The sequence below is a fragment of the Pyrgilauda ruficollis genome, unplaced genomic scaffold, assembly GCF_017590135.1.
Source record: "Pyrgilauda ruficollis isolate IOZ18807 unplaced genomic scaffold, ASM1759013v1 scaffold54, whole genome shotgun sequence".
NCBI lineage: Eukaryota > Metazoa > Chordata > Aves > Passeriformes > Passeridae > Pyrgilauda > Pyrgilauda ruficollis.
In genome coordinates this window covers 8,908,941-8,929,556 of record NW_024527044.1, presented here as the reverse complement: position 1 = coordinate 8,929,556, position 20,616 = coordinate 8,908,941, and the positions used below count along the sequence as shown (strand labels likewise).

The 20,616-nt window shown below is 43.3% G+C and overlaps 1 protein-coding gene across 1 annotated transcript in view; it reads left to right on the top strand.

The window, feature by feature from the left end:
- FZD3 (frizzled class receptor 3) overlaps positions 1-19,148 on the top strand; it is a 43,047-nt gene extending 23,899 nt beyond the window's left edge. The window contains exons 4-6 of the mRNA XM_041480892.1: positions 15,401-15,549; positions 16,393-16,626; positions 18,935-19,148. Of these exons, the coding sequence (XP_041336826.1) occupies positions 15,401-15,549; positions 16,393-16,626; positions 18,935-19,148 (597 nt within the window). The remainder of the gene's footprint in view (positions 1-15,400; positions 15,550-16,392; positions 16,627-18,934) is intronic.
- The last annotated feature ends 1,468 nt before the right edge of the window (positions 19,149-20,616 follow it).

Below are 20,616 nucleotides of genomic sequence, written 5' to 3'. Positions count from 1 at the left end.
ATTTTGTGGGCTCTGTGGCACCTACACAGGATGTAAAGATGTTATTTTTGGTTGTAAAGAGTTTATTTTTGGTTGTTGGAAGTTTTGCTGGTGAGGAATTTTGGCGTTTGAACTGAGTTCTGATCAGGCTGCTGTTTGTAATTCTTGTTCATTTGTAGCAGATTTGGGGCTTTGATGGCCTGGAGGTTTTCTCCTCATTTTGTGCCGGGAACATCTGTATAAAATCTGACCTGAAGTGTCTTCTGAAGAAAACCAGAGCTTGCAGCTCATCAGCTTTGGGGTTTTTTTTTTCAAGAAACTGAGATTTATCTGCTGGGTTTAATTGAGTTATCACAGGAACAGAAGCCTCTCAGAGCCCTGAGATCAAACTCTCCACTGGTTCATTCAGATGCAGTTGAAAAGAAAGTATTTTAGGGATTAATTGCTTGCTTTTGGGCCAAAATGACAGATTGGTTTTGGAATGACATTCCTTAATAATTCTGCAAATTATTTTTTTAATTTTTTTTAATTCTGCAAATTATAAGGGAACTTTATTTCCAGAGGGTTTTACAGCAAACCTCTATTTTACAGCTGCGTGCAGAGGGATATTTAAAAATTAACATTTTGGCTCTGAAGCAGTTAAAACACCAGCTGAATCATCAAAGCTCACATTTTAATGCAATAAAATATCACTTTAAGGTTTGGCTTAGGCTTGATAATAATCCTTTTATTACCTTTTAACCCTTTCTGGTTTGTTGTTTTTTTTTTTTTTTTTCCTCTTTCTTAGGTTTTATTAGGGTGGGATTCTTCCCTGCCATCCAAAGTGGGAGCATTTTTATGGCAGGAAATCTGTGGCAGTGGGTGTGTGCAGTTCCATTGGTTTGATTGAGTCTTCACTGCTGCAGGTTTTAATCTGATGCTTAAAAACAGAGAGAAAAAAAAAAAAAAGAAGGGAGCCACGTGGCTTTATCTTGATTAATTTCCAACACCCACCGTGTGCCAATCGAAATCTTTATTTAAATATTGAAATAATTGAAATTTAAGCATCTATAAAATCACGAGGCGAAATTTTGAGCAAAAACTTTGTTTTTAAACCTTGAAACTGAGGGCTGGGATAATGAAAACAGCTCCTGAAATCCCTGGCAAGCCGTTGCTGGAGTGGCCCAGCGGGAGTCAAAAGAACAATAATGGTTTCATTCACATCAAATTGGGTTGAAGGACCTGCAGACCCCAGGGAGCATTAGAGGGGTTGTTTTTTCTCCTTTTAACCCCTCCATTTATATTTTTTTCCCCTCAAACTAAGCATGCTTCCCATATGAAACAATCCAGATTTATAACTGAACCAGATTCCCAAAGCTGGGGGTGGGGGGAAAATGATTTTATCCTTAGCTCATGGTAGTGAAAAATATCCTTAAATCAGGGGGAAATTGTGGGGAATATCCCTCAGTGGTGAAATAAGAACACCTATTTATGAAGCTTTAATGTTCTTTAATTAATTTCTAATGTTTCTGAGAGCAGAGCACCCTAAATGGAGAGCGGAGTTGATCCCACAGCAGATAAAAAGGTTTTGTGGTCTGGGGATTTTTCCCAACACCAGCAAATCCGAGGTTAAAAATCCACTGGGGCGTGACATCATCCGTGCCATGGGAGATGATGGCACAGGAACTCCTTCTGGAAAATTCCCAGAGAGGGGGTGGGAACTGCAGCTGCTCCTGCGGGGTCAGCCCTGGGGATTGGCCTGGCCGCTCCAGAACCAGCTGGGGCCCAGATGAAAACCAGAAACTGGGATTGTGTGGCTGCCTGGAATCGGGAACATTCCCCAAACGAGAAATATTCCCAAAATTAGAAATATTCCCATAGAGAGAGTTTGGTCAGATGAAAACCAGAAACTGGGATTGTGTGGCTGCCTGGAATCGGGAACATTCCCCAAACGAGAAATATTCCCAAAATTAGAAATATTCCCAAAATGGGAAATATTCCCATAGAGAGAGTTTGGTCAGATGAAAACCAGAAACTGGGATTGTGTGGCTGCCTGGAATCGGGAATATTCCCCAGATGAGAAATATTCCCAAAATTAGAAATATTCCCAAAATTACAAATATTCCCAAGTAGAGAGTTTGGTCAGATAAAAACCAGAAACTGGGTTTCTGTGGCTGCCTGGAATCGGGAATATTCCCCAAACGAGAAATATTCCCAAAATTTGAAATAATCCCAAAATGAGAAATATTCCCATAGAGAGAGTTTGGTCAGATGAAAAACAGAAACTGTATTTATTTGGCTGCCTGGAATCAGAAATATTCCCCAAATTAGAAATATTCCCAAGCAGAGACTTTGGTCAGATAAAAAACAGAAAACAGAAAACTGTACAGAAACTGTATTTATTTGGCTGCCTGAAATCAGAAATATTCCCCAAATATGAAATATTCTCAAAATTAGGAATATTCCCAAGCAGAGAGTTTGGTCAGATAAGAACCAGAAACTGGGATTGTGTGGCTGCCTGGAATCGGGAATATTCCCCAGATGAGAAATATTCCCATAGAGAGAGTTTGGTCAGATAAGAACCAGAAACTGGGATTGTGTGGCTGCCTGGAATCGGGAATATTCCCCAGATGAGAAATATTCCCATAGAGAGAGTTTGGTCAGATAAGAACCAGAAACTGGGATTGTGTGGCTGCCTGGAATCGGGAATATTCCCCAGATGAGAAATATTCCCATAGAGAGAGTTTGGTCAGATAAGAACCAGAAACTGGGATTGTGTGGCTGCCTGGAATCAGGAATATTCCCCAAATATGAAATATTCCCAAAATGAGAAATAGAGAGTTTGGTCAGATAAAAACCAGAAACTGGATTTGTTTGGCTGCCTGGAATCGGGAACATTCCCAAAATGAGAAATATTCCCAAAATGAGAAATAATCCCAAGCAGAGAGCTTGGTCAGATAAAAACACAAACTGTGTTTGTTTGGCTGCCTGGAATCAGAAATATTCCCAGAATTAGAAATATTCCCAAATGGAGAGCTTGGTCAGATAAAAACACAAACTGTGTTTGTTTGGCTGCCTGGAATCAGAAATATTCCCAGAATTAGAAATATTCCCAAATGGAGAGCTTGGTCAGATAAAAACACAAACTGTGTTTGTTTGGCTGCCTGGAATCAGAAATATTCCCAGAATTAGAAATATTCCCAAATGGAGAGCTTGGTCAGATAAAAACACAAACTGTGTTTGTTTGGCTGCCTGGACTCAGAATTATTCCCAGAATTAGAAATATTCCCAAGTGCAGAGCTTGGTCAGATAAAAACCAGAAACTGTGTTTATTTGCTGCCTGAACTCAGAATTATTCCCAAAATTAGAAATATTCCCATGTGGAGAAAGCCACAGGGTTGCCTCTGTGTGGGGCATCACCCTCTGGGGTTCCTGGACCTTTCCTGCCCTCACCTGGGTCTGGATTCTTTCGTTTTTTTGGCAAATTTGGGAGGCACCCCTTGCTTTCCTTGGGAAATAAAAACTTCTTTGCCACAAGGGCAGGGAATCCCTGTCCCACTTTTCCCTCTCCTCCTGGGCAGACACTGAAGGAGTTTGTGGTGCCTCGTTGTGAAAAATGCTCTTCACTTTTGTTCAAATTGTAGGAATTTCACAGTAGTGAAAATATTAATAAAAATTAGACAACAAGAGACAATAAAAAGCAAAGAATTACAGGGTGCCTGGCACTCCACTAAAAGGCACACCTTGCTAATAAAGGATTGCTTGAAAAGCAATAATCTAATGCATATTTATATATTTCGTACATAATTCAAATATTCTTTTCAAACTAGGGGGTTTCTGATTAATTTTAGCTTCCCCCCCCCATCTTGTAAATTAATTTTGGTCATAATTTTTCTCTTGGGATTTTGGTGTTTGTTGCTTGATGGGAGAATTTCTTGATTATTTTTTCTATTCCTTGAGTTAGTTCCAAAAAGTATCTTACATCATCACATAGTTTCTATTTTAATATTCTGCTATAAATAATAATATAAAACTATATTTAGTACGCTGTTTAAAAGAGATTCATGCAGCATAACTTTCCAACATCACACATATAATATTCATTTTAATATTTGCAAAAAGCCAATATTATATTATATAATATATTATAATAATATTATAATATTACCTGTCCTGCTCCAAAATTTGGGGGAAAATAGGAAAGGAAATCTCTGCTCAAGCTGGTCTGAAACTGCCCTGACCCACCCACCTCTCTTTTTACCCAGGTTGGGATATTTTTATTTTTTTCTGGAGGGGGAAAAACATTGCCTTTAAAATCGACTTCCACCATAGGAATATTCAAACAAGGAGCTGAAGAAATTAATTTTTTTTTAAATTAATTAAGCAAAAAGGAATGAATCCAAAATCACCTCATGGTTCACAGGGCAGAGCCTCAGGACTGAATTTCATCTTTTGTGATCAGTTCTTGGTGTTTGCTTGGGTTGTTAATCCTGCCCCAATTTTTTCAGCTCTCAGAGTTTCTCTTTCCTCTCTAATTTGTAATTTTTTTCCCCAGATGTTGATGGAATTGGAGGGATTTAAATTGAAACCCTGTGGGATTAATTAAATTTAAATCCTGTGGGAATGAAATCAGATCCAGTGCTGGTGCGCTGGGATGGAATTTTGGGCTCTGCAGAATCCCAGAATGGCTCAGGTTGGATTTTAGGAAAAGGTTCATAAAACCTGAGATTTCCTTTCCATCTGACCCCAGAAGTAAAGGGAAAAAAAAAAAAAACAACAAAATTTTGAGGTTGATTTATCTGCTGTTCCACATCCTTGTGGTTTATTCCTCCCGAGGAGAGCGATGGAGTTTTATTCCTCTTGGAATTACCAAAAAAAAAATCAAAATTGGGCCACAGGGACCTGGCCCAGTCTGTGGAAAAATGTCTCAAAAGTGGGATGAATTTGGCTAAAAAGTGAAATAGAGACTCAGTGAAATCTGCCCCCAAAGCTGCTTGTAATGTGCATTTATCAGGAGTTCAAAAGTCAAGAAAAAATCTGATTTCTTGCGAAGTAAAGAAAGTTTTAGGATTAATTTATCTTAAATCCAAACCTGAACAGACTCCACAGTTTCTACAAATGCTTCAGGGCCAGACTCAGCACTGAGCTGCTGGGAAAGGCTTTGAATTTGGATAATAAAGAGAAAAAAAAAGGAAAATAAACCATTTCAAAGGGATTTGCAGCTGTCACGGGAGTCCTTGGGAAGAGGAACTGAGCAGGAATTCCCAGCAATTCCTGATCTCTTTCAAGAGCTCACATTGGCTCTTTCTGGGTGTTTTTATTTGGGGATTTTTGCTGCAAAATTTTGGGGAAAAGAGGTAGGAAAAGTGCAGTCAGTCCCCTTCAAAAATCAGAATAAATTACTCTTTGAAATTCACTTTCTAGATCCTGACCAGCCTTGCTTGGATCTTTGTAATCATTCCAGAAAGAAAATGAGGGAAGAGGGTTTTTGCTGAGCACCTGAGATGGAAATTCCTGGAATTTGGGAATCCCTTGGGGAGATTTTTTCACTTTGCTGCTGATGCAGAGGAGTTTTTCTGCAGGAATGACGAGCAAAAACTCTTTTAAAAGTAATTTTCACTCGGTTCTTTGAAGCATTTCCTGTGCTTATCTCTAAATCTTCTCTATTTTCCTTCTGATCTCCTCTTTAAAAAAAAAAAAATTAAAACTGCCTTGGTGTTTTGGAGAACTTAATTATTCTGAGCTGTAAGATGAGGTAATGGCAAATATCATTTTTATCTGCAATAAAAATAGACAATCCCATTTTTTTCCCCTTTTTTCCCTGTTTCATTCCAAGTTGAGGCCTTGCTGTGGGATAAATTTAAATGGGAATTATTTTTTTTTTTTCACCCACTCCCTCCCATCCCTGGCTGGTGTTTATTTATTAAAATAAAATTTATTAATATTGAAATTTTAACACAAATTTTAACGCATTATCTGACAACATTGCACCCCAATGGGTTTTAATATTAGGATTAAAATCCTGATAGGATTAAAACCCTGTCACTGGTAATTTCAGCTCAAGAATTCAGCACTTTCCTCATCTCCCATTTTCCCAAATGCACTTTTGGAGCTGATAATGGTTCATTTTTGATTTTACTGGACATTTTCAAGATCCTTTGAGGCATCCCTGCCCTGGGACAGTGGCAGGGCTGGAGTGGGAGGAGTGGAATGGAATTTCAGGGTGGAATTTCTCCATTTTTATAGACAAAAATTCCATTTTTTCCCCCATTTTTCCCCCATTTTTCCATTTCCCCTCAATTTCTCCATTCTTCAGGGGTAAAATTGTTCTGAAACAAAAGAAAGACCAAGAAAAGCTGCAGGAATTAATCCTTGACACTCAGACCCGTGGCTTTGCAAAGCTGCTTGACTTGGGATGGAATTTTTCCATTTTTGTGGACAAAAATTCCATTTTTTCCCCATTTTTTCCATTTTCCCCCCATTTTCTTCATTCCTCAGGGGTGAAATTGTTCTGAAACAAAAAAAAGACCAAGAAAAGCTGCAAGAATTAATCCTTGACACTCAGACCCCGTGGCTTTGCAAAGCTGCTTGACTTGGGTTGGAATTTCTCCATTTTTGTGCACAAAAATTCCATTTTCCCCCCATTTTTTCCATTTCTCCCCCCAATTTCTCCATTCTTCAGGGGTAAAATTGTTCTGAAACAAAAGAAAGACCAAGAAAAGCTGCAGGAATTAATCCTTGACAGACAGACCCAGTGGCTTTGCAGTGCTGCTTGACTTGGGATGGAATTTTTCCATTTTTGTGGACAAAAATTCCATTTTTTCCCCATTTTTTCCATTTTCCCCCCAATTTCTCCACTCCTCAGGGGTAGAATTGTTCTGAAAAAAAAGCAACACCAAGAAAAACTGGCAAGAATTAATCCTTGACACTCAGACCCCATGGCTTTGCAAAGCTGCTCAAATTGTGATGGAATTTCTCCATTTTTGTGGTCAAAAATTCCATTTTTTCCACATTTTTTCCATTTCTCCCCCCATTTTCTTCATTCCTCAGGGGTAAAATTGGGCTGAAACAAAGAAACACCAAGAAAATCTGCAAAAATTAATCCTTGACACTCAGACCCTGTGGCTTTGCAGTGCTGCTCAGATTGTGATGGAATTTCTCCATTTTTGTGGACAAAAATTGAATTTTTTCCCCCCATTTTTTCCATTTCTCCCCCAATTTTCTCCACTCCTCAGGGGTAGAATTGTTCTGGAACAAAAGCAACACCAAGAAAAACTGGCAAGAATTAATCCTTGACACTCAGACCCAGTGGTTTTGCAGTGCTGCTGAAATCACAATGGAATTTCTCCATTTTTGTGGACAAAAATTCCATTTTTTCCCCATTTTTTCCATTTTTCCCCCAATTTCTCCACTCCTCAGGGGTAGAATTGTTCTGAAACAAAAGCAACACCAAGAAAAACTGGCAAGAATTAATCCTTGACACTCAGACCCCATGGCTTTGCAAAGCTGCTCAAATTGTGATGGAATTTCTCCATTTTTGTGGTCAAAAATTCCATTTTTTCCACATTTTTTCCATTTCTCCCCCCATTTTCTTCATTCCTCAGGGGTAAAATTGGGCTGAAACAAAGAAAGACCAAGAAAATCTGCAAAAATTAATCCTTGACACACAGACCCCGTGGCTTTGCAAAGCTGCTCGAGTCACGATGGAATTTCTCCATTTTTGTGGACAAAAATTCCATTTTTGCCCCATTTTTTCCATTTTTCCCCAATTTTCTCCACTCCTCAGGGGTAGAATTGTTCTGAAACAAAAGAAAGACCAAGAAAAGCTGACAATAATTAATCCTTGACACACAGACCCAGTGGCTTTGCAAAGCTGCTTGACTTGGGATGGAATTTTTCCATTTTTGTGGTCAAAAATTGAATTTTTTCCCCATTTTTTCCCCTTTTCCCCCAATTTTCTCCACTCCTCAGGGGTAGAATTGTTCTGAAACAAAAGCAACACCAAGAAAAACTGGCAAGAATTAATCCTTGACACTCAGACCCCGTGGCTTTGCAGTGCTGCTGAAATCACAATGGAATTTCTCCATTTTTGTGGACAAAAATTCCATTTTTTCCCCCCATTTTTTCTCATTTTCCCCCCATTTTCTCCACTCCTGTTTTGCCACTGTGGTTTTTCACTCAGCTGCTTTGCCATCTGTGGGGCTGGCTGGAGAAAAGAGGCTTTGTCAGGGAATTCTCAGCACCATTCACAAGAAAGGGAATAAATAAATTTAGGGATCTCTGTAAATCCGGAATTTTCCTCCATCTTCCTCTTCCTCCATTAGTTATTGTTTAGAATTCCTCTCAGGAGAGGTAATGGATTTGCTTAAATCTGCCCTGAGGGTTTGCTTTTTGTTGGATGTAATTATTCCATCTTAAAGAGGAAAAAAAAAAAAAATCAAACAAAACAAAGGTGGAGATAAAACCAGAAATTCAAATTAAAATTTTTCCATATTAATCACAAGCAAATCTGAATTAGGAGCTGGGTTTTATTCACAAAAAAATTAAAGTTGTAAGTTTATTTTCCCTAATAACATTATTGATCACGGAATTGCAGTGTTTCCTAGCAATGGATAAAGGGAATTTCTCCTGGAAAAATAAATATATTTAAGGAGCAGCCTTGAATTGGGGTTATTAAAGAAAGAATTAAGGAATTGTGGTTATTTTCCCACTGATTCTTTAATTGTGATTAAAAAAGCTGAGTGAATATATGATAATGGTTAATTTATTATATTAATAATAACATACCTATTAATATTTATTTATTATATTAATAATAATACATGCTATTTATCCTTAAAACTGAATGTTCCTGTGATGGGAAATCCATCAGCCAAAACCAGATTTGTCTTTTCCTTTTGATAAATTCAAGGGATTGGAATTCAGAAACGGATTTTTACTCGTGGTTTATTTATTTTTGTCATTTTAATTGAAGTCACTGTGTATAATCTGAATTGGTTTAGAGTATCTGTGATGCTCAAAAATGAGCAAAACCTGGGTTTGTTTCTCATTTCCACCAGCAGGAAACAAAACTGATAAGTATCAAAACTGATAAGAAATGTCAAAAGTGATAAGAAATATCAGAATTGATGAGCTGTGTCCAAATCAGGGTAATGCTTTGGCCAGCTCGTGTTGCTCCTTGTGTTTAAATTTTGGGAATTGTCTTATTTTGCTTTATTTTATAGGTTTATCAACATGACTTTAATGTATGGAAATACTGAAGGAATTTTTCGGAGGGAACTGAGAGGAGTTTTAAGTAGAAATAAGTCATTAATAACTCTTGTTATGATTCTGTTTGAATATATATCAGTGCAATATAAAATGTTCTCAGTTGATGGAATAACCCTGACACCAAATAATTGTTCAAAGACTCAGGGATGTGTTTTTTAGGCACTTACAAAGCTAAAATTCTAAATTTTTGGGAAAAAAAAAGGATTTTAGATGGGTTGGGCGTGGTAAGGTGACTCTGGGCTGAATAAGTTTGCCCCAGAATAACTGTTCCCCATGAAGATGGTAATTTTATAAACTTTTATTACAGTGTCTTACGTATTTTTATTATTTAATTTATACTGTATTTATATTTAATATTTATTTATGGGGTTAGCTTTGAAGCTGTTCCTGCCCGAGCCTCGCAGCCATGTCGTGGCTCGATAAAAGCAAAACAAGCAAGATTTTAATAAAAATAATTTACTTTACAGCGACAAATGCTGCCACATTTGACTGGAAAACAAATTGTGAGTGTAACCCTGGATCTCAGAGCAGTGACAGTGATGGAAACACTTCTGAAATCGAAACCTTTCCATTGGATTCCCTTTGGTCTTTCCCCTGGCTCGTCCCATTTCCAACAAAAGCGTGGGTTAATTTGAATTTCAGTGCTTTTTATCCTGAGGGAAATATCAAATAATTGGTGTTACTGCCCCAGAGGAGGGGCACAGGTGCTGTGTTTGGGTTTTTCCCCCCACACACACACACCCCCCGTGCTCATTAATTTGTGGTTTCACACTTTGCAGCGGGAAGAGGCCGCCGGTGCCTGCCAGGAAAAAAAGCAGCTGTGATTGATCATTTCGGGGGCAGGAGGGGAAAATATTCAGGAATTATTTCGATAAGCATTTCAATGAGCAGTGTGCCCGCAGAGCAGCCTCGCTTTTCCCCGGAGGAAGGTGGGAATTGATGTTTTTAACCTCCTCTCTGTTCCGTGAGGGAAGCGACGCCTGCCAGCCAGAGGGGAGAGATGAGAACCTGCACGCCAAAATTCTTACAAGGCTGATTTATTACATTATGATATTATATTAAAATTCTATACTAAAAGAAATAGAGAAATTATACAGAAATCTAGAAAGGAATGAATAATAAAAACTTGTGACTGCTCAGAGTCCGACACAGCTGGGACCATGACTGGGCATCCAGTAAAAACAACTCACATGGACCAATCCGTGATGCACCTCTTGGTAAAACATCTCCAGACCACATTCCACAGCCAGCACACAGTTAATTGTTTACATTTCTTTAATGAGGCTTCTCAGCTCCTCGGGAGAAAATCCCAGCAAAGGAATTTTGTAAAATACCACAGTCACGCCAGAGGATTCTTGGATTCACTGAGGGGAAAGCTTCTCTGCTGGATGCTGTGCAGCAGCCCAGCAGATGGGAGGGAAGGAATGGGCTACAGAAATCCCTTTATTTCATTTGTGATCTTTGTACCTGACAGAACCTGCTGGGTGAGGCCTCCCGGGATGTGTCCGAGCAGCTCCGAGCGCGGCGCGGGGCCCGCAGCCCAAACCCTGCATCTCCTCGTGTGTTTTCCTCAGAGCTGGATGGCTCTGAGAGCCCAGATCCGCAGGGAAATCCTTCCCTGGGACGGGATTCCCAGAGAATTCGTGGCTGCCCCGTCCCTGGAAGTGTCCAAGGCTGGGTTGGAGCAGCCTGGGATGGTGGCAGATGTCAGGGTTGGAACTGAATGAGCTTTCGGGTCCTTTTCAACCCAAACCGTTCTGAAAATCCATGAAATTTCCAAGTTCTCGTGTTCCTGGAGTGCCCAAACCCCTTTTACATCCCTGGGAATGTGATCAGGTCTGGAGGGAAACAGAAAATCAGCAGTGGAATTCTGTTCCCTCTGGGAGAAGTTCTGATCTCTAAGGACACGGCCCCGGGCCTTGCGCTCCCTGACACTCACTGAAAAGCAGCTCCTGGTGTTCAGAACAAACAGGTTTTTATCTAAAAAAATACGAAATTATCCCATTTTTTAATGCCCAGAGGAGATCTCTCTCTGGATTTGAGCTTTCCAGTGTGAAGGGGGAATTTTGAAAGCCTTTGGTACAGGATTTTTGGGGGAACATTGAGCTTCAGAGACATCAGGAAGGGTCTGGCCAAGTGGGAAACGAGAAATGACAGAAAAAAATTCCTTACAAGATGTTCCCAGTTATTGTTTCAGCTGGACTTAGATGTTTATTGGTTCTTACTTATATTATAGTCTCACAAACTGTGAATTTACAGATTTTAATAAATTAAAAATGGAGTTGCATTTCTCTCTTTATAAGGTTTTTTTAAGGATAAATTGCTTGATTAAGAAATGATACTTAAATTATTTTTAATTTAATAACTGCTTGTGGTTCACAATGCAGACTTTTATTTAATTGCACAATATTATTTAAACTTAGGAAAAAGAAGGACAAGCTTTTGTTTTAAAACTTTTATCTTGTTTTAGATCTATTACTGTATTTTAAAACTTTAAGTTTTCTACCATGTGGTATTATACACTTTTATGTAAATTCCACACTCATAATTTTAGTTTTATTATTCCATTTTGGAAGCCTTTTCTACAGCTTTAGGTGAAAATAAGTTTTAAATTCTCCTGAACTTCCTTTCAATTCCTTTTCCTCCTTGCACTAGTTCAGCTTTTGGGGAGGTTTCTTAAATAAACCAATATTTAATGAATAATAAACCAAATTTATTCAGGTATAATTATAAACAGAGTCAGGCAGTGCTCAAAAGAAGCACTTTTAAACCCAAAGATATTTCCTTATAACCTGAATTTTCAAAAGCACAGATGGAAAGTGGCTCAGGTGACTTTGTTCCACCAACTCAGCCACCTCCAGAGTGCCTCAGTTATTGATTATTGCCTGCATCACCTCCTCTCTCCCAGGGGATAAACTGAAACCTGGGATCCTGTCCAATTTTCACTTTTTCCAATGCCTGTTCCAGGTTACATTTGCTGTCAGGGAGAATTTGATATAAATTCCATAAAACCCAGAGCAGATGATGATCACAGGCGCTCGTGGAAAATATTTTGCATTTTGGCTGAGGCGGCGTGTGGAGTTTGAATATTCCAGGTGAACTGTGGTTTTCACTCTTCCTAAATATCTGGGCAGTAAAAAACTCCAAGTTTTGGTGATGAACACGAGTGAGTTTTTGCCTAATTTTGCTGGTTTTAAAACTGGTCTCTGTCCCAGTGCCTTTGGGCTCAAACACCTGGTTTTTAGCCCAATAAACCTGCAAGAGTCATTTCAAGTTTCATTTTTCCGGTGTTAATTATTATAAATGTTGCTAATTATTATAAATACCTCGTGTCTGCAGGTTAATACTGTTTCAAACAGGTGCAGTCACTTAGTATTAATGTGAGTTTAATGGGTGTTACTCCCTGAATTGGCTGCTTTGAGGCTTAATTTGGAGAAAAGTGTCTAATGATGTTTAATACCTCGCTTTGCCAAAGAGCAGGACGTGCTTCCTTTCACCTGAAAGATTTGTTGAATGTATTTATTTTAATTTTTCTGCTTGGATTTATCTGTAGCACTCAGCACCAGCACGTTGAGCCAGGAGTTTTTGCTGTTGAGTGATTTATTGTAATATCTTGGTGGAATTAATACAGAGAGCAGCTGAGAGCTTTAGCACCAGAACTGGTGGTTTGTCCTTGATGGAAAATTCAAAATTAAATTCCCTTCAGGCCGGAAGTTTTGCTTGGGGAGACTTCACCCCGTGGACAGACATTAAATGTAAATATAAATAATTAAATATAAAAATGAATGAATGTCACCTTCATTAAGAAATGATGAATTTCCCCATTTATTCCACTCAGTGCCAAACCAGCTCGTGATGCAATAATAATAATAAAGTGGATTTTTGAGAGCTGGGTAGTTTTTTATTGGGTGATGGTTAATATTGTTGGTTCCTGGGTGGAATCTCACAATTTGGCCACAAAACCACCTCAGAGCTGTTCCTGAAATGCTGTAGGAGCTCCAGTGGTGCCCAGGACCCTTCAGCATCCCTGGTGTTCCTGGGGCAGAGGTGGATGGAAAACTCCTCAGGAATTATGACATTTCTGCACTCCTGTTTCCCATGCCCAGTGCTGACAGGACTGAAAATGTGCAAAAATCCAGAATATTAAAGCTGGATGTGCTGGGTTAAAGCAGTGCAAGCTCTGCCATGCCCTCAGCATTAACTGGAGCGTCTCGGGGTGGGAGCTGATTTCTGGCAAACGCCCCTGACACAGGGCACGACTGGACTTTGAATTTCCAGTCTGGGGGAAAAACTGGCTCTGGGTGTTGTTCTGGGAGGCTGCAGCTGTGTTCCCACGTAGGATCAGAGGGCAGCTCTGACTGCCACAGACTGCTGGCACTCAGTCAGTTCCTGTGTGAAGCCATCCTGCTCTCCCAAGGATGCCATTCCCTCGTGGCTGGTGCAGTATTTCTTTCCCACTGCTTGGATAAAACCCTTTAAAATGGTTTTTTTTTTCCCCACATTTCAGTGTTCAGCCATTCTTTTTCTCACACCTTTGAGTCCCTCCAGGCCACAGCAACTTCCTGCACGGGGAGCTGGTTGTTCCCTGTGAATTCCCAGAGAATTCCAGCCTTGCCCTCACCAGTCGCTGTCTCAAACAGCTTCTGGGATGTTTCCTTGGGCTGCTCAGTCACTTCCTCAGGTGTGGTGGTTTTTCCAGCATTGTCACCATCTGTCCCAAAGCCACTGCTGCAGTGGAAAGATTTCCTGGGCATCTCCCCCCAATTAAACAGCCACAATTAAACCTTCCTGCCACGCCAGTCCTTGAGCCAGCTGTGGGTCTTTCTTATCCTGAGATTTTGTTCCTGTTGAGATCAGGATAATTCTGCTGTTTGTCCTCCATGTTGTCCTCAGCCCTCGTCTCTGAGGAAATAAAGATCCTCAAGGTGGTAGGAAAATTCAAGGGGTTTGGAAATCTCCCTCAGCTGTGGCAAAAAGCAGGAAACCTGAATCATTCAGTGGCCAGGGGGTGTTTGGGATCATGGAATCACAGAATGCTTTGGGAAGGGACCAAAACTCATCCAGTTCCACCCCCGACACCTCCCACCATCCCAGGCTGCTCCAAGCCCTGTCCAGCCTGGCCTTGGACACTGCCAGGGATCCAGGGGCAGCCACAGCATCCCTGGGAATTCCAGCTCAGCCTCTCCCCACCATCCCAGCCAAGAATTCCTTCCCAAATCCCATCCATCCCTGCCCTCTGGCAGTGGGAGCCATTCCCTGTGTCCTGTCCCTCCATCCCTTGTCCCCAGTCCTTCTCCAGCTCTCCTGGAGCCCCTTGAGGCTCTGGAAGGGGCTCTGAGCTCTCCCTAGATCCTTCTCTTCTCCAGATGAACACCCCCAGCTCTCCCACCTTTATCCCAGTTCTCCCAGTTGCTGGAATTGTTGGAATTCCCAGTCACCACACAGATGCCCACAGAGGACTTCTCCCCACCACGAGTTTGTTCCTTCCCTCCACAGCTTGTGGCCTCTTCCAGGCCTGCTCTGGAAGTTCTCTCTCCCTGAAGGTTCAGGTTTTGAGCCAGGTTATCAATTCCAGACAGCCCCTGGCTGTTTGTTCTGCCGATACCCTACGGACCTTCCTGGAAGGAAAATCTTTGTCTTCTTCTCCAAACAAACCCTTTGGGTATGAAAACATGGAAAAACAGATCTTGTGAGGGTTTTCAGGTTCACTGATCTCCCTGAAGAGAGAAAGTTTGGCTGGGTTGATAAGAACCAGGCACTTGTAGCTGGCCAGAGCCTTGAATTCCCGAGGGAGGAAGACAGTGCTGACCATCCATGAAGCTTCCACTGGCATTTTTCCCAAGAGCAGCCCCAGCACCTGGTCCTACATAGGCTGATCCCATCAAAGGAACGACTCTTTCTGATTTGCAGACTAGAAAATATTTCAGGATTATTCAGGGCACGGACAAAAGAGCAGAAACACAAATAAAGGCCAGGACCTCACAGCAGCTGAGCCTTTTGTCCGAGGGCCGTGCAGAGCTCTGGTCGTGCTCCGTGGAGCCGGGGAACAAAGGAACCCTGCCCGTGTTTGCTTTGGCTCAGGGCAGGGAGGGATGAGTTCCGTGTGTTCATAACCAGTGCTGGGCCAGGATGGGTGGTGGAACCTTCCTTCTCTCTCTTTTTCTCTCCCCAGGTCACGCAGATGAGCCGTCCAGATCTGATTTTGTTCCTCATGAAGTACCTGATGGCCTTGGTGGTTGGGATCCCCTCGGTGTTCTGGGTTGGAAGCAAGAAGACCTGTTTTGAGTGGGCCAGCTTCTTCCACGGGCGCAGGAAAAAGGAGTGAGCACGGATATTTTACAGCTAAACCCTCCCCTTGCTGCCCTGGGAGAGAGTTTGGGTTGGGTTTTCATGGAGGCAAAGGCAGGAATGGATGGAAAAGTCACTATCCAGAACGGAGTCAGGAAGGACAAAACAGGCAACAGCTCAAAAAATTCCGTATTTCTCCCTAAATATTCTTTATTCCCAGAATCAAATCTACATTTGTCCATCTTCAAGGTGTTTTTAACAAGAATTACGTGCCAAATAAACACTTCAACTATTCTGCCTCTTACTGAGGGGTGGAATGGAAACTTTTTATTTATGAATGTGCATCTAGCCAGCTGAATCAGAGCTTTAAATTGGAATGAAGTGCAGGTTCCTCTCACCGTGGTTGCAGTTGAAAGCATTTATCTCTGCTTTTAATCTTCCTTATTCATTGGTGCTGAAGAGCAGCTTGATAAAGTGACAAGGAGAATTTCTTGGAGCTTCTGTAAGGTCGACATTAATTAAGATTAAGGTTGGCATTGATTTAGAGACAATCTGTGTGATCTTGTGGTAGCCGTGGGTAGGTGCTTTCCTAATAAATGTTGTCCTTCAGGATGTTTTAAAACAGATCCACAACGACAGAAAGCTTTTGGTGACTCCTCTGTGAATTTTGGTCCATCCTTCAAGGATTCAACGGCGCTAAAACAACCAGACAGGGAGCTAAAATAACCACACAGGGAGGTGCTTCAAAATCAGGCAAACAGGGACATTGTAATGGAAATGATGCTGTTGTTTGCCAAGCCCTGCTACTTGTTGTGCTTTGTGATCACTTTCACACCGCACTAATTAACGCTAATTGCTCCGGCTTGTCCCGCTCAGAGTCGTCAACGAGAGCCGCCAAGTGCTGCAGGAGCCGGACTTCGCCCAGTCGCTGCTGAGGGACCCCAACACGCCCATCATCCGAAAATCCAGGGGCACCTCCACGCAGGGCACCTCCACGCACGCCTCGTCCACGCAGCTGGCCGTGATGGACGAGCAGAGGAGCAAGGCCGGCAGCGTGCACAGCAAAGTCAGCAGCTACCACGGCAGCCTGCACCGCTCGCGGGACGGACGGTACGGCGCGGCGAGGGTTGGGGTGATGGCTGTCGGAGCCCCCCCTGAGATGGGAAATGGAAAATGGAAACCCCCTCCCTAGAAATTGTTAGGATTTTGAAATTAAGGGGCTCTCGGGTAAAGATAGGGGAGTAGGAGTAACAGTTCTTTATTAGGGAGGAAAATTTAAAAAAAAACCCAACAACCAAAGAATGCAGAAATACAAAACAACACTGACAGAGTCAGGCAGGAGCTGACAGCCTGTGGGTCAGGGTGGTGGCACAGTCCCATCCCATGGTGGCTGCAGCCCTCCTGTGTCCTTGTGTTCGAGGGTCCCCAGGACGAGATGAGAATCCTGACTCCATGTTTCAGAAGGCTGATTTATTATTTTATGATATTGTATTAAAATGCTAGACTAAAAGAAACAGAGAAATTATACAGACAGAAAACTAGAAAGGAATGAATAATAAAAACTTGTGACTGCTCAGAGTCCGGCACGGCTTGGACCATGACTGGGCATCCAGTAAAAACAACTCACACGGACCAATCCAAGATGCACCTCTTGGTAAAACATCTCCAGACCACATTCCACAGCCAGCACACAGTTAATTGTTTACATTTCTTTAATGAGGCTTCTCAGCTCCTCGGGAGAAAATCCCAGCAAAGGAATTTTGTAAAATACCACAGTCACGCCAGAGGATTCTTGGATTCACTGAGGGGAAAGCTTCTCTGCTGGATGCTGTGCAGCAGCCCAGCAGATGGGAGGGAAGGAATGGGCTACAGAAATCCCTTTATTTCATTTGTGATCTTTGTACCTGACAGAACCTGCTGGGTGAGGCCTCCCGGGATGTGTCCGAGCAGCTCCGAGCAGAGTCCGGCACGGCTTGGACCATGACTGGTCATCCAGTAAAAACAACTCACATGGACCAATCCAAGATGAACCTGTTGGTAAAACATCTCCAGACCACATTCCACAGCCACCAGAGAGTTACTGGTTTTCTTTTCCTCTGAGGCTTCTCAGGAGAAAAAATCCTAGCAAAAGGATTTTTCATTAAAGTATCATGGTGACACTCCTGCAGTGACAGGTTGGAGCAGGGATCCTCTAGAAGGGTGGAGTTTCCCTCTGAAGGTCCAGTGGTGGTGAAAATGGCCTGGTCTTCCTCTGGGAATCCAGTGGAGAAGGCTGCTCCTCTGGGAATTCAGTGGGAAAAGAAAGCTGCTCCTCTGGGAATGCCGTGGAAAAGGCTGCTCCTCTGGGGATCCAGTGGGAAAATGTTGCCTGTGGTGTTCCCAAACCTCAGATTATATCCAGGCAGTAATTCTTGGCTCCTCCCCCTGGGTGGAGCATCTCCCAGTGGGATGATGGAATTTTATCAGCCATGCAGTGATACTCGTTGGCCCATTAACAGAAAATAATTAATAATTAATGGCCCATCAACAGAAGAGATCTCTTGGAGGGAGGATTGGTTGTGGAAGAGATAAAGAAAAACTGCCCAATTAACAGAAGATAATTGCCCCATCTCTAACAGATGGTAAATAGAATAGACACTTATCTTGCAATCCAGGACAGGGCATGCTCCAAAAATTCGGGGCATTCTGGATGGTTTGGGTGGGAAGGGAGCTTAAAGATCATCTCATTCCATCTCCCTGGGACCTTCCACTGTCCCAGGTTGCTCCCAGCCCTGTCCAGCCTGTCCTCAGACAATTCCAGATGTGGGGAGTCCACAGCCTCTCTGGGCAAATCTTGTGCAGAAGATTGGACAGGCCCCTTCCAGCCAGACATGTGGCCATAATTCTGCCAAAATCGGATGTTCTGGTGCATCTCCTCTCCCTGTTAAGTGTCTGGACTGGAAAGAGAAAACATGCCATGATATTTTCAGAGTGTGTGCTGCTCTTGTTGCATTAATTACACAGCAGGGCTGTGTGCAGCGCTGGTTTTCCTGCACGGGAGCGATCTGTGTTCCAGCGTGTGGTCAAACAGAGCTGCCCCGAAGTCAGCTCAGCACCCTCCTGGCTGCTTTTGTCCGTGTGTCAGTGGATTTTGTGTCTGCCAATACTCCTGGCCCTGCCGAAGTAAACAAGGGCACAGGTTCTGAGTTGAGGTGGAGCTCAGGTTTCCAGGGTAATTAATCACCGAGCGTTTCACTCCCCTAATTACCACGGGCAGCCAGCTCTGGAGTGAGCACCGAGCAGAGCCATTGTGCAGGAGCTGAAAGGCTTTGCCCGGGGCTGTGGGAGCCCGAGCCCAGCAGGGAACGCCTTTCCCCGCTGCAGCTCTCTTTCCTTCCTTCACCAGCGCTGATCATGGCCCTGTGTTTCCCTAAATCAGGTACACTCCCTGCAGCTACAGGGGCGTGGAGGAACGACTACCTCACGGCAGCATGTCACGACTGACCGACCACTCGAGGCACAGCAGCTGCCACCGGCTCAACGAGCAGTCACGGCACAGCAGCGTCAGGGACCTCAGCAGCAACCCAATGACACACATCACGCACGGCACCAGCATGAACCGCGTCATCGAGGAGGATGGCACCAGCGCCTGAGGGGCACGCAGGGCTCGGGGTGCTGGCAGGGCTGGCGGAGCCTTCCTCAGCGAGGTGACACGCTCGGAGTCATCCTCGGCCTCTCGGCAGGTGCTGGATCGGGGCGTCGGCTTCTCCGCGTGCGAGCCGACCCCGTGGGACTTGCCTGGTTGTGTGCTCTGAACCTCTCTGTAGGTAATTATTTATTTGATGACTGTTCCTCGTCAAACACGACTGCTGAATTTCTTATTCTCTGTGGAAAACAATCTCCCCCTTCCTTCTCTCTCCCTCCCTGCGTCCCTCCTTCCGTGGGCTCCGCGTGTCGGGAGGCGCCGGCCCCGAAATCTCGGTGTCGGGGTCGTGCTGGGAGTTGTTCTGATGAGACTTGAGGGAACTCTTGATGGTTGAAGGAATCCCTCCGTGCACCTCCCTCCAGGGGACAAGCCCAGCGCTGCCTGAGGGACGTCCCTGCCAGCTGGCAGCGTTTGGGGACACTGGAAACGCCACAGGAACGGGCGCTGTGGAGAAGGAAGCTCCTCTGAGGATCACCAGCTCTTCCCAGAGCTGTCCAGGCTCAGTCATCCACAGGGTGGGGGGAAGAGAAAGGCAGGGAAGAGCAATTTTTTTATAACTTGTATTGTCCTTGCTTTTTTTACAAAAGACTATTTAAATTTTCTACTCGTTTACAATTTCTGTAGGAAGAGATGGGTTTTAAAAGCAGTTATCTAGATCATATTCAGCCATTTATTTTTTAGAGTCATGTACAAAAGCTGAGATTGCCTGTTCCTGATCTATTTAAAAAAAAAAGATTATCATAGGAAAGCTGAATTTGTCCCCCAAGCAGGAATGTAGAGCCCGTTCTTACAGCCAGAGCTGAGCCTGTTTACAAACCCCGGCGGCTGGGTGAGGGAGGCTGAGGCCAGCAGGACCAGAGGAGTTTATTCAAGGCTGCCCCACCTTCCTTGCGATGTCAGGGCTGGTCTGGGGAGGATTCTCTGTGCTGAGCAAGAACTCAGAGATGGGTGGGAGGGGAAACTGAGGCAGGAGCTGCCCCCAGATGGGGGAAAAGGAGGATGTGGCAGCTGGGAGCCATGGGCATTCCTTGAGGAGGAGACAGGATCCCCAGTTCAGGGATCTTGGTTAGGGATCTGCCTCTGCCGTGGTTGTTTTAATCCCCTTCTGCAGATTCATGGCAGGGAATTCTCAGTTCGGGCATTTTTTTTGTGTGTGGAAAGGATCCCTTGGGATACACTGGAGGCAGAAGTCAAGGATGGTGCTGGAAATCTTCTGGAGCATCTTCTGTGGAGATTCATCCAGCACCAGGAAACTGCTGGTGTACAAACCTACCTCAGTAATCACTGCAGATCACTGCTGGGAAACAAATCCTTATTTTTGCTTTGTCCTTCCATAATTCCCTCCCTGACCTGCTGGAATGTTGAGAAGCCTTTGTGCACCAACCTCGAGGGCAGGGCCGGGGCAGGAGCTGCTC